The 14,277-nt window shown below is 43.9% G+C and overlaps 1 protein-coding gene across 3 annotated transcripts in view; it reads left to right on the plus strand.

Moving 5' to 3' along the window:
- Positions 1-14,277, plus strand: part of slc35f3b (solute carrier family 35 member F3b) — a 61,931-nt gene that overhangs the window by 43,878 nt on the left and 3,776 nt on the right. For all 3 annotated transcript variants that reach the window (XR_002840454.2, XM_023830250.2, XM_023830251.2), the window contains 4 exons: positions 3,030-3,249; positions 9,469-9,594; positions 10,580-10,772; positions 12,153-12,242. Coding sequence is in view for 2 of the 3 variants with exons in the window: in XM_023830250.2 (XP_023686018.1) it covers positions 3,030-3,249; positions 9,469-9,594; positions 10,580-10,772; positions 12,153-12,242 (629 nt within the window). In the remaining variant the exon portion in view is untranslated. The remainder of the gene's footprint in view (positions 1-3,029; positions 3,250-9,468; positions 9,595-10,579; positions 10,773-12,152; positions 12,243-14,277) is intronic.

Raw genomic sequence — 14,277 nt, forward strand, 5'->3', positions numbered from 1 at the left:
CCTGGAGTCAAATCGTTTCTGCTTCTGTACTATAAAGGAAAAAGGTCAGGGTTCAAGAGCAGGTGTCAATCATATGGATGAAATCATACCGTTTCCATCCCCATTCCAGTCATGCATGTTCAGTCATTTGTTGAGGAAACCCTCTCTGTGGGTCTTTTCGCTGTGAGATGTAGCGAGGGATGTGACAGGATTGTCATTCCGCTCAGCCTCCCCCCACACTAACATACTCGGTATTAATCCTGACGAGAACACATCCCCCTCAATACCCTGTGTATGGTGCATACTGAGCGACAGGGCCACTGTCACTGTGCCCACACCTCGCAGGGTACCTCTGCCTCTGAATACAAGCACAAGCATGTGAAAGCACGAACCCTGACACAAGTTTGTTGTCCTGCAGTGGCTTCTGGGATTGCAGGGGCGGCCCACCAGTGTGCCTTTGCTGCGTTTGTTTTTAGTCTTTTTTTTTGTTTTTGTGGCCTGTGTGCGGTTGAGCTCAGCCATTTTTCTTAGGTTTTCCTTAGTTTAACTCCTGTGTATTATGATTTTCTGATAGGGTTCTTTACACATCTTTAGGAAAGAAAGACTGCAAAGAGTGAATGAAAATATTCAGGCATTGGACACTCAATTCTCGACTTGATGTGCTTGTTGGACTACTTATCCTCATCAGCTGAGACTAACACTTTAAGCCATCAGAAACCCCCGGGTTGTGATTACCCATGAGGGCCCAGAGAAAAGCAGGATAAGCTGGTTGTCTGCTATTGATCCTGGACGCGAGCCAAAATCTGTAATGAAATGAGAGGAAACCCTGACCTCATATTCCTTAAGTTACTGTTGTGTAGCTGCTTGTTTAAAAAAATTCTGGTCCCTAAGCACTGCTCTTGGCTTTCTTGCATGTCTTTGACAGATACAATATTGAGAGATTCAGAGAGATTTACTGCTGAAATGTCAGGGCTTGCAAGTATAATTTCAGTGTTTAATTGTAAAATGACCGACACTGTCCCAGCCAGTTTCAGTAACATGTCTAGCCGTAGATTCCAGCAACTGACTGATGGTTCAGAACATCTGAGTGCCAGGTTCTGTGCATACTGTCAGAGCACTTCTACATGCAAGGTGGCTGGGAGGAAGAGCAGAGAATCGAAAGCTTTTAGGGCAGCGTAGGAAATGGTGGTGTGACAAAACGCAACCTGCCGTCAGAGTGCTGGCCAGCAACGTTGAGGGAGGAAGCTTGCCAGGGCTCTGGGTAATAACAGAGTTGTGGGCTTTGTGCCCGATACTCAGTATGGGCACTTTGCTCTCAAGTTACAGGGGCAGTTATAGGGACTGTTATGGGGGGAATTGATGGAGTAACTCTACAAGTGGTCAGCCACAAGGATAACAGACAATAATTCATAGAGCTCCTATAGAATTTAAAGTACTTTGTAGGGTTGGTAAAATTTCCAGAAACTTTCCATTCCTTGGGGAATTTTGGAAATATTCAAAGTTGGAAACTTTCCATGGGAATTATCAGGAATACATAGGAATTAATGGAAAATTCCCAGAATTTTTCAACCCTAGTACTGTTACATCTGTATGGCAGGGGAGGCGGAGGAGCAGTGGCGTGCACAGACATTTTGGGGGGCAAGTGCTCCAGGGGGAAAAAAGGGCACTTTTTGCATATGTGGAAAACCTTTTCTTTTTATAATAAAAAAAACGCACAGGTTAAATGCAATTTGACTTTTATTTCAAAACATTCTCTAAAAATCAAAAATCACACCTACTAAAGACAGTCAAAGACATTAATTTCAATCTTACCAAAGTAGGACAGTAGTTGACGTTAGTTATGGAAAGGCTAATCCACAAAAACGGAGAAACGTCCATAATTCTATTATTCATAATCATGTCAAGGTTTTAGGTTTTTCTGCAGTTCCATCTCTAAAAAGTGTGATGTCTTCCCGTCACTGACTTCAGTTTGAAAACTTTGTATTTATTCACAGATTTCCGTGAGATCATCCTAAAATTTGTAACGAAAAATGGGCTCAAAAGAGCCCTCTGCCTAACGGCATGTAGCCTATAGCATAACGTGATATTTTCAATAGTGTATGCAAAAAGGTCGGAATTGATGGAGAGTGGGGTTGCCTAAATGGTTTAGGTTACATTTTAAATGTGTCATTTTTTTGTTTATCCATATGGATGGATGGAGGGGGCAAGCTGGCAAAGTTTGTCATGTGCAGTTTCTGACAGGCTACTTCACAACAAAACAATTGCAGGTTGGTCTTAGAGGGCAAACAGAATAATTTCACTCGATTCATGGGTTACCTGACTGGTTGGGAAGGGAAAGAGCTGCCGTGTTGTCCGCCGTGGCTCCCAGTCGCTATAGTTAGCCTACTATGCCTACTCCAAGTAGTCCTATGTCATGCCGCTGCTACATGCCTCACAACAAATGAACTGCAAGCGTGTTCACGTGACACGGTGACAGTGAAAAAGCGACAGGGTTCGGGTGTCTTTGAAGAAGGGGCACAAATCAAGCCATTATTTTCACACCTTTTTAAATCGCGCAGCTTTAAAAAAAAAAAAAAATCACGTCTTTCAAAAGGGCACTTTTTTGGACTGAGGGCAAAAGGGCAAGTGCTTCAGCACCACCTCGTCTCTATCTGTGCACGCCAGTGCGGAGGAGGGTATGAGAGGGGTGGTAATCCATACAGAGGGGCCAGCCTTATAACTAGGCAATGATTTGTTTTGAATCAGTGAGTGATGGGGAGCTGGGGTACAATGCCCCTGTGTCCCCATCCCTGAATACACACCCACTGTATGGTATCTGTAGCATAGTATCAGTAACATAGTACTGTTTGTGTGAGTGTGTGCTTATTTTTTACTGTGTTACTGTGTTTATTAATACAGTGTATGTGAAACAGATGGACTTATGCATGTTTCTGTGTATTAATGCTGTGCTCTCTGTGCGTTGTATGTGTGTGTTCATTAACACTGTGTTCTCTGTGTGCTGTGTGTGTTGGCGCGTGTGTGTGTGTGTGTGTGTGTGTGATCCTCTGTAGGGAGTGCTGCAGGTTCTTTGGAGATGACGGTCTGACAGCGAAGGTGTTCCTCACCAAGGTGGCCCCCTTCGGCCTGCTGTGGACCCTGACAAACTACCTGTACTTTCAGGCGCTCCGCAAGATCAACACCACCGACGTGTCCACGCTTTTCTGCTGCAACAAGGCCTTCGTTTTCCTGCTGTCCTGGATAGTGCTTCGTGATCGCTTCATGGGCGTCAGGGTGAGTTTGCCCTTCACCATGTCCAGGGTTAATGTGTGCTGGGTGTTGTATGGTGCAAGCTTATCAAAGTCTACTGGAGTCACAGTTCATAGCCTTGAGGGTCTGTTACAACGCATTATGTAATAATGCCGCATTATGTAATAACTTGACAAAATGTACCATTTATAGAATAATTTTATATTGCAACATTACCCTATTATTATTAAAATTATCATCATTATTATCATCATTCAGTATGTTACATTCTGTCGTTATTACAGGATGCAGCGTTATTACAGAATGTGTTGTAACAGGGTTACAGGTCATTCTTCTCAGTCTAAGGGTGTGTCCTAAATTGCATATTTCCATAGTACCTGGATGTTTTCCAGTGATGTAGCTTGACTTGGCTTTCGATTCAGCTTAGGTAACTGGGCATTGTTTTCTAATTAAATGTGTATAGAGACTTACTGTGCCATCTTAACAAAAATTCTAAGCAAGTGACATTCTTTGTCACTTTAGTGGCCTTGTGGGATAGCATAACGTCCATCAGTTGCACACTTTGGAATTTTGCAGGATGCTGTATGTCATCCAGGTACCATTTGCCTACTTTCATAACCACACCGAGGATTTGGAGATACTGCTGACTTTGCATACTACATTTGGCCTACTACATAGCAAACAAGTATGCAGTTTTGGATGCACCCTAACAATGCTGAAACTTGTCATTTATGTGATCCCATGTCCTGGAACCTCCCGTCCTTTCATTGATCTAGTAACTTTGGGAATACTGTATACTTGTGTGTTGTGAGTGTGCCTGCTTGTCCATGTTTGTATGAGCATTTCTGTGTGATGACCATCCAGCAATCATAAAAAATGCCCCCCCCCCCCTCGCAGTTTATAGAGTCAGCTTGGCAGTAATTCACTGAGCACTAGAGGTTGGCACAGACTTCCTGTGCCTCCAGTGTGGCTCTTAAATAATTGTCTCCTAATGATTTTGTGGTGGATAAACGAGGCTCTTTGGTTGCTTTTGGTTAGAGTGTGTATTTAAGGCTGGCTCTCTTTAGTATGGTCCTGCAGTGTTGGGTGTCCCAAAGAGCCAAACAGGGACATCATCACTTCATAGTTTGTAACTGTGTAAAATGGGGTCCTGAAGAGTATATGTACAGTCACTGGCCTTTTTGATGGAAAGCTATTTTTAGCAAATTGGTTAACTGTATGTCTTTGAATAAAGGATGCACTATGAAAGTGTTTTAGTAAATCTGGTAAGGTCGCGGTCACGTCGTGTCACTTTGCAGGGCATGCGTACAAGGTGGCGGCTCCTCTGAGGCAAAAAGATGCTGTGTTCATCCCCTATGAAGACACGAATGCGTGGGAGCCACTTCCACAGCAGGTGCCATCACACCGCGTGATGACAGCCACAGAGATTAACTCTACCTGCTGGTATTATGTACAGCATGGCTCGGCTTAACCTGACCCCCACCACCCGCAGAGAGACTGGTGGGAAGGAGAGAGGTGACAGAGGCAGGGGGCACAATATCAGCAGGAAAGAAGCAAGGGGAGAAGATTCTAGTATGGGTTGGGTGTCGAGCATTTTGAGTTGGCATCCATCCAACACTCCTGCTGTCAGGCTTTCATCTCCGCAGCTGCTCTCCTCACTACATGCTCCCTCGCTCCCTCTCTCCCTCCCCTTCCTTTTCTTCTCATCTTTACTCTCTTGGTGATGAAAATGTCATGTAATACAGTTCCAGCCCCCCCCCCCCCCCTTCCAGTGTGCTAGAAGGATTTTATTTCTGTAGCAGGTTGTGGACTCTATTATGTAGAAGTTAGAAATGAAGGTGGGGACCAGAGAGGGTTCCCCTTTATAGCATGAGCGCTCTACTGCAGAAATCTTAAGATATCGGAGTGGACTTGGGCCCAGGGTATGAGATGGGCAGCGGTGTGTGCGGTGGAGGAATGGGAACACACAATCATTCTCTGGATCGTTTATGACATTTCGCAATTGATTAGATTTCAAGTGTGTCAGTAAGTTGAAAAGTGCATTATAGCCTCGCTGTGCAAAGAGGAGAGTTTTTGTTGAACAGCACCCTCTTGTGTTTTGGTTGTAAGACCAGGGAGAGCTGCCGTTTGTTTCAAGCCTGGACAATGCATCCTTTGAAACTCAAGGCAATGGAACCGCAAGATCTCTGGTAGGTTTGTAGAATAGCTTCACCTCGCGAGGACGAGTACCGCACGTGACCGACGTCTCATTCGTTGTATCACAGAAAGTTCCGTTTTGTCAAGACTCCTCAAGACGCTGGGAGGGCGAGCTTAGGCAGCTCATTTGTCTTCCTGACACCTTGCTAATGCAGCGCTAATCTGCTTGGGTAGCGTGGCTGCTCCCCATTCATCACCCATGCACTCCCCCAGCTCTGACCTCTGTGCTGAAGGGTCAACCCTTATTACTTGTTACTTGACTTTAACAAACGAACAATGTTTTATACATAATATCTTTAGAAAATGTATGGTGGATGCATGCTTACCTTTTGTACAGAAAGTAGATGTGTGCTCATATTCATCTTTGGGTAGGTATTCAGGCTTTAATGTTTTGAAGGTGTCTGTATGGGGGGTATGTGATGTCACAACAATGACTTTGATGCAGGTGAAACTGAATGGGGTGTGAAGAGGTAAATAAGGACCAACTGAACTTCTCGGTGGGATCGATCAATTCCAAGGATGTTCAACATCGTTTGGTTACACTGAAATGATGGCATGAAATGAAGTCTTAAAAGTGCTTAAATTTTATTTTCTGTAAGGGCGGAAATGGCAAATTGAATTTGGAGAGAGGTACCCAAGAAATTTTCTTGAGAAAAATTTGATTAGGGCAGACGTGGTATTTTTCCCACTTGGAATATGCTTACGTGGCTGACTGACGGTGAGAGTTAGTGGTGCTCACCCTGCCCACGAGTCACTCCCCGCGTTACCTCACTGTGGCGGTGCTTTCTCCTAAATACTTTTTTTCTGTCGGCTCTATAGAGCTGAGTAGATCCTCCCATTTGGTACAGATGAGCAGGGGGAGCAGCTGACATTGCATATGATTTGATTACACTGCACAGTTGAGCAGGAGTGTCAGTGTAAGAGCAGTGTGCTTTGACATATATTATAAACACCTGCTGGACTCCTCCCTCGTATGGAACATAAATTATGTATCACGGGTTGGAGCTGAGATGACACCAGAGCGCCCCTAGTGGCCACCGGAGTGTATTTTAATGCACTTTCAGCAGATATACTAGGCAGTAACTTCAGTCTTTTTGAAGCACTTCCTTGTCACAAATTTGGGATAGAAGAACAAATCAAATGTTTTGCTTTTTTAATATTTATGTGTTATCTTAATTTTTAGAAACCTACCATGATCGGGAGTGGTATGCAACAGATTTATTATGATCTATTAGCATGTATTAGCATTTTCTTATTCGTTATCTTTTGAGGTTCTTAGGGCTGCCTGAGCTAATTGGTGGTGCTGGCTTTATGACTTCTGTGCAGCAGTAGCACATGCAGATGTGTGGTAGTAAAGGAGCTCTGTAGTGGGTTTGAGATGGGAGGGAATAGAAAGTAGATATTTTGGAGGAGCTTGGGTAAGGAAAGCGATGAAAATAGCAAACCATTTTAAGTCTTAGTCCAGCTCTCCTTGTAACACCAGTCTTTGCCCTCCCCCATGCTTAGCCAAGCCCACCCTCTGGCTGTCATCCTCCGACCAGCAGATTCTGGGGAGTCCTGTAGCACCCCAAACAGAGTCCTATATGGGAGGCCAAAGCCTCCCACCTGACAGCCTCCAACAAGATGAGACTTCTCAAAGACTCAAGCCTACAGCTGTAGTTTTATTTCATTATATTCAGACTATTTATACTCTTGTCCTATTCAACTGCGATTTCAAAAAGGGCCATTCCATGTCAAATCATCACAATTTCGGACCTCATCGTCACAGATTCTAACAAAACTTGGCATGCTGATTTGGTCACATGAGTAACTCACGCAACTGAAATTGGGCCATGTTTTGGATCAATATTGAGGGAGATTTAAGCGAACAAAGTTTTAACTTTTTTTTTTTTTTTGGGGGGGGTGGGGCTATGATTTTGACTGGCTATATTTACCATAATATAAGCTGCACAGAAATGGTCCTTATACTGTTTTAAAGCTATTGTCCAGCCCTATAGATTGAACAAATAATATGCCATCCCCATATTAATAATTACTATGTAATAACTGATTAAAAGATTAAAAATCCAGTAACGAAATAACCTATATTTCAAAATTGATCAATTTTTTGCTAAGATCATAATGTCATGAACATCTCCAGAAAATTCGGTCCTTGGTTTTTAAGTCGTTGCTGAGATATCTTGATTTAAAGGCAGCGTCACATGGTTTCATATCACTTTCTAAAGGCAGCCAAATTGACATGAAATAGCATAACAAGCACAGGTGTAAGTAATAACATTAATTAAGGTTACAAATATGCTATAATCAAATTTAATGGAAGCTTCATTAATGTCATTGCAGAACCTGTACTTGCCATACTATTCAAAAGACCCACATAGCTAGTAAATATGGCTAATAAATGCCCTGCATTTATCAGAGGTGAGTGAGGTGTGCAAATCGGTCCAGCGTAAGTGCACACTGAGGGAATCACTCGACATTGCAGGCATCAAAGGTCGTGGCTGCATATTATGATAATTGGTGGCTAGGATGTGTTGAAGCAAATAATGCCTAGCATTGGAGTGTTGAAACTGAACTTTTTTCATCCCTCATGGACCATCTCCATCCTACTCCATCCCGATAGACTTCTTATGGATCATCAGGATGTGCTTTTAGTAGCTGAACCTGTGACAACAGCAGGGCAGGCATACACAATTTCAAGCAAACACAAAAGCTGCATCAAAGGCTCTGATGCACTATAAATTGAGAGTATAGCAATTGCTTATGTTCTTACATTCCCACCTTCCCTTTAAACAGTACTGCTTGTATGTAACTTATGCATTATTACACCAATGTTGAAATGCTTTCCTTGCCCTAGTAGCCTAAAAGCCCATCTAATTTGTTTATTTTTGTCCCTGAGGATTGTGTATGTCCAGTATAAGGACCACTTCTGTGCAGCTTACATTAAGGTAAATATATTCAGTCAAAGTCATAGCCCCCCCCCCCCCCCCCCCAAAAAAAAAGTTGAAACTTTGTTCACTTAAATCTCCCTCAATATTGATCCAAAACATGCCCAATTTCAGTTGCATGAGTTACTCATGTGACCAACTGAGTTTGCCAAGTTCCGTTAAAATCCGTGACGATGAGGTCTGAAAGTGTGATGATTTGACATGGAATGACCCAAAATTTAGTTGGATCTAAGGCAATACCATATTGTCACAAAGTATTAACTGACACTTTAATGGATACTTTATTGATCCCCATGGGGAAATTCTCTTTACTGGAGGTGAGAGCAAGCTGGTGTGCATCTGGTTGCCATTGGCCTACAGAGCGGGTGGGAGGTTTCAGATGTGGCAGCGGAGGGCGTCGTAAAATTGCGTTCATTTAGCTCAGTAGTAAGCCATGCTGATCATGCCATCTGTACCTGTTACATGACAATCAGTTACTGGAAACTCCCCCTGTTTTTGCCCCTTCCCCCATTTCTCACTTGAAATCATTTTTTTGGGGGGGGAAGAGGAGGGATTTACACATTTCTATCATTAGACATTGTTACTCATTATTAACACGTGTGTTAAAAGTGATACTGTGAGAATCTCAAAGTAACAACACCTTCTTCACGTGTATTAGTGGCACAGAATTTGAACCCCCTTATGGACCGGCTGGGGGAGTTAGCATTACATCAGCTCATGTGGCCACTTGGCTCCAGCCATACTTCAGCCGTTTGTGTTGCTCTTGCTGTCTTATATAACCCAGCTGCAAACACTTTTCTTCAGGACCACAGGTGGCACTTGCCGTAATGTGTCAGCCAGGATACCTATGTAATCCCAATTAGACCATGTTACTATGCTTCAAGTCAGTTTACTGTTTATATGCTGACGTACTAGCCTACAATCTTTTGGTCTCTGGAACCTCAATCAAACGGGAAGAAGTTGAACAGCACTCCAGCAACCTGGCAGCTATTAGCTCAAGGGGAAATGACGTGGCGCTGAGAGGGATGAAGCCATCTGGGGTCGTTTGTGCTCCGATCTCTTTCTCCTGCCAAACTAAGACGCTTCCTGTTCCTCTGCGCAGATTGTGGCAGCCATCTTGGCCATCGCTGGCATTGTGATGATGACGTACGCCGACGGGTTCCACAGCCACTCCGTCATTGGCATCACCCTGGTGGTGTCCTCTGCCTCGATGTCAGCGCTGTACAAGGTGAGCGGACAGCAGGGCTGCTCATGTAATCCACACAATTTACAGTCTGATGAATGCTGGGGATTCTGGAAATACTTAAACCAGGCTGTCGGGTACCATGCGTCTGCTTAGGTGTGCTATCTATCTGTTCAGGCTCCAGTGCAGATAACATTTCATCAAAGAAATGTTTGGTTTTGTCCTGGTGCTTTAGCAGATTTTAATATGTTGAAAAAATAAAACTATAGTGGTAACACTTTCTATGAATGCCATGTCTATGAATCTATGAACACATTCACAATGTACTATGCATTCATAAAGCATTATAAGCATGGCTATAAATATTTATAAAAAAGCATAACACATTAAAAACATGTTCATTATGCATTATGAATACTTTATGAAGCAGTCATTCATAGTGCAGTGCAAAGCATCTTTAATTCTTATACGGTCCATTATGCTTCATTAAAGAGGTATCTATAGTGCACTATAAGTTAGAGCTTCACTGGAGCTTATGAAGTGTTATAATCAACACTTTAATGCTTTATGACTGTCAATGGAAGATGCTATAATGCTTTATTAATTCTTATACCAACCATTATAATGCATTATGAAGTTATCTATAATGCATTATAGATGACAGCTTTAAGTAAAGTGTTGTCACTATAGGTTCCTTAATAATTCAATTGAAAGACATTGTAATGTGAATAACTGTGCTTGGATATCAGCATGTGCAACGTTGGCAGAACACAGCTTTGATCAATTAAACCGCATTGATTGTGGTTGTCAACAACTCACAGTTCCTATCCACCCCCCAGATGGATTGATACTGAGGAGGGTGTACATCATGACTGAGCCACACTATACTTTCAGCTTGAGATCATTAACATCTAATTAAAAGAATGGCAGAGAGGCAGAAGATGTTTGCCAGGTCTCACCCTCAGCCAGCTATCCATCAGGCATGCGTCAACCAATGGATTGGTTTATGAAGGTCTCCATTTTCCCCCAGGTGCTCTTCAAGCTGGTTTTGGGCAGTGCCAAGTTTGGAGAGGCAGCGCTCTTTCTGACCATTGTGGGCGGGGCCAACTTCGTATTCATAAGCTTCATCCCTGTCATCCTCTACTTCACACATGTGGAGTACTTTGGCTCACCAGACAACATCCCCTGGGGCTTCCTGTGTGGGGTGGCAGGCTTGCTTTTAGGTGAGTGGTTGTTCAGCAGAAACAATAGATATATTGTTTTATTGCAGTAATGTGTGGGGTAAAACATCCATCAGATAAGGACAGTGGTGGGCACAGCTAATGGAAAAGTTAGCTTTGAGATAGCAAATCCGCTAACTCTCAAGTTTAAATTGATAAACCAATGAACCGCTAAAAAAATCAGCAGAAGCTAATGATAGCCGCTAACCGTGGTTTGGTTTGAGACTCTGAAACCCTTAGAAACATACCTGGAGAGCTGAAATTCTAACCTGTATAGCAATTTAGGGTTAGAGTGATTACCTGGGGATATTTTGGACATGCCTAATTGGCATGGAGTCCCTGGAATATGTTCTCCTTCAATGATATTTCATTTGCGACATATAAGCGTTTCTGTCAGAGAAGTTCTATTCTGCAACTGGCTCATGCCCTCATTTTGCCCTCAGTGAAGCCACTTGGGGACTACAAACATGGAGGATTACCCAGAACTAGAAAGGAGGGTCACAGCTCGTCTAGTAGTCTTACTATAGCACCTAATCAGAACCCAAAAAATAAAGGAAAATAACCAGGGGCTGAAGCAGAACTTTTTTCTTATCTGGACAATTTATCATATTTGAGGTGGTCTGGGCTGAATATAAGCAAACAAAAGATGGTGTGACCAAGCAAGAAATCCAGCTTTGTGATACAGGCCCCAGTTCTCTGCTTAGTTCAGGGTACCTCAGTTTAAATGGACTTCATCTTTGTTCACGTAACTTGTCATCTGGGCTGAATATATTGACTAATCTTGTCTTGTACTCATTGTAGTCAGCATACAGCCTGCCAGATAGGCTGCTGCAGACGCACTCACAACAGACAGGAACACACATGTGCAATTTTAGGATTTACAAATGTTTTTGACCGTTAAACTTTATTTACTTGCAGAAAAATGTTAGTGGATTCACAGATAGCAAAACTAAATTTAACGGAAATTAATTGGTCTGCTAAAAGTTTTCAGTCATCAGAAACGCTTATCCCCTAACAAAAAAGTTAGCATCACTAACTTACCCACCACTGGATATCCTACTGGCTAAAATCTGACTGATCACCAGCATTACTGGAAACAATATGAGTCCATACTGCATTTATATCAGTACATGAACTTGTAATTGATATTATGTATAAACATTGTGTCAGTAATTTTTTTTTTTACATAAAGCTGCAACAACAAGAGGTTACTGTAGCTACTTTCTTTTAACTCAATGATGCCAGTAAACTCCTTAACTGTGAATTTTTTAGGCATGTTTGAGAGTATTTCTTGTACGCCTTAAATGCCACAGTAAATTACCTCCCCAACGTCACGTTGTTAAGGTTTTATTGTGTGTGTGTGTTTTTTTTACCCCCCTTTAGCATTTAACATCCTGGTAAACTTCGGCATTGCAGTAACTAACCCCACGCTGATTTCCCTGGGAATCGTCCTTAGTGTCCCTGTTAACGCCAGTAAGTTCCCCCGCATCGTCTGCTGCCATTTCTATTTTCTTCAGCTTCCTTGAGTGGGTTCTCCTCAGGATGGAGCACCAACCCATCGCAGGGCACACACAATTTAGTAACGCCAATTCACCTTGGCATGTCTTTGCACTGGGGGGGGGGGGGGGGAACCCCAAGAAGCAGCATCAGGGGGATATTCTTCATAATACATGGTTTAAAATATCCAAGATCAAAAGAATCATCCAGGATCGTCTAATCGTGGATACAGTTATCCAGCTATTTCGGTTCTTCAATACCATTGGCAAAACAGATTAACCAAGCTGGATTAAATCATCCAAGATATCCGCGCAATCCCGTGGACACTGACTAGGCTACATATATTGACACTTGAAACCATGATCCGCAAGTCTGTGATTCGCTGTCTAAAATGACGAAAGCAATGGTGCAATTTTTATGCATTTTTTTAGGAATTGCAAGCTTGTTTTTTTCCATTTTGCGCATATGATGTATAGACATATATCTAGTTACAATCAGGCCTGCTATAACGTGAGTAATGCATTCCTGAAAAAACCTCACAGTCACTAAAATCATGTACTAAAATAAACAATAAGGGAAATAGGGCTAGGGCAAAATGACTCACTCCAAACAAAATGAATTAAATGATAAAAACAATGATACTGTTGACCATCCATCCATTCATCTGTCCATCTTCTACCGGGCAGCAGTCTAAGCAGGGAAACCCAGACTTCCCTCTCCCCGGTCACTTCGTACAGCTCCTCCGGGGGAATCCCGAGACATTTCCAGGCCAGCTGAGAATCATAGTCTTTCCAGTGTGTCCTGGGTCTTCCCCAGGCCTGACCGGCTTCCTCCCCCACCAACGGAGCCAACCCACCACCAGGTGGTGATCGGTTGACAGCTCTGCCCCTCTCCTCACCCAAGTGTCCAATACATTGGGCCGCAAGTCCGATGACACGACCACAAAGTCGATCATTGAACTACGGGCTAGGGTGTCCTGGTGCCAAGTGTACATATGGACACCCTTATGTTTGAACATGATGTTCATTATGGACAATCCGTGACGAGCACAGACGTCCGATAACAAAACACCACTTTGGTTCAGATCGGGGAGGCTGTTCCTCCCAGTCACGCCCCTCCAGGTCTCACTGTCATTGCCCACGTGAGCATTGAAGTCCCCCAGCAAAACAAGTCCCCAGGAGAAGCACTCTCCAACACCCCTTCCAAGGACTCCAAAAAGGGTGGATATTCTGGTCTGCGCGCATAAGCGTAAAAAACAGTCAGGACCCGTCCCCCCACCCGAAGGCGAAGGGAGGCTACCCTCTCGTCCACTGCGCTAATCCCCAATGTACAGGCGTAAGTATGCCCACCCTGCTCAGCGCCTCTCCCCGCGAGCAACTCCAGAGTGGAACAGCGTCCAACCCCCCTCAAGGAGCCCAAGCCGTGCATCGAGGTGAGCCCGACTATATCTAGTCAGAACCTCACAACCTTGCGCACCAGCTCAGGCTCCTTCCCCGTCATTCCATGTCCCTAGAGCCAGCTTCTGCAGCCGAGGATCGCAGCGCCAAGGTCCCCACCTTTGGCCACTGCCCAACTCACATTGCACCCGACCCCTATGGCCCCTCCTACAGTTGGTGAACCCATTGGAGGGGGGGACCCTCGTGCCTTCTTCGGGCTGTGCCCAACCAGGCCCCATGGGCCACCAGGCGCTCACCATCGAGCCCCACCCCCAGGGCTGGCTCTAGGGGCGGTGACCCGCATCTGGGCTAGGGAAAATGTGAATCTGTGTTGTTAGTCACTATCAGGGGGCTAATGAGCCGCACTTTGTCTGGTTCCTCACCCAGAACCTGTTTGCCTTGGGCGACCCTACCAGGGTCATAAAGCCCCGGGCAACTTAGCTCCTGGGATCATTGGAACACGCAAACCCTTCCACCACGAGAAGGTGTTGGCTTCAGGAGAGGATACCAGTGACCAACAATGTAATTCCATGCATTTTAAATAAGGAATAATAATAATACAGTAGTAAATTATA

Source organism: Paramormyrops kingsleyae, chromosome 3 (genome assembly GCF_048594095.1).
Source record: "Paramormyrops kingsleyae isolate MSU_618 chromosome 3, PKINGS_0.4, whole genome shotgun sequence".
Lineage (NCBI taxonomy): Eukaryota > Metazoa > Chordata > Actinopteri > Osteoglossiformes > Mormyridae > Paramormyrops > Paramormyrops kingsleyae.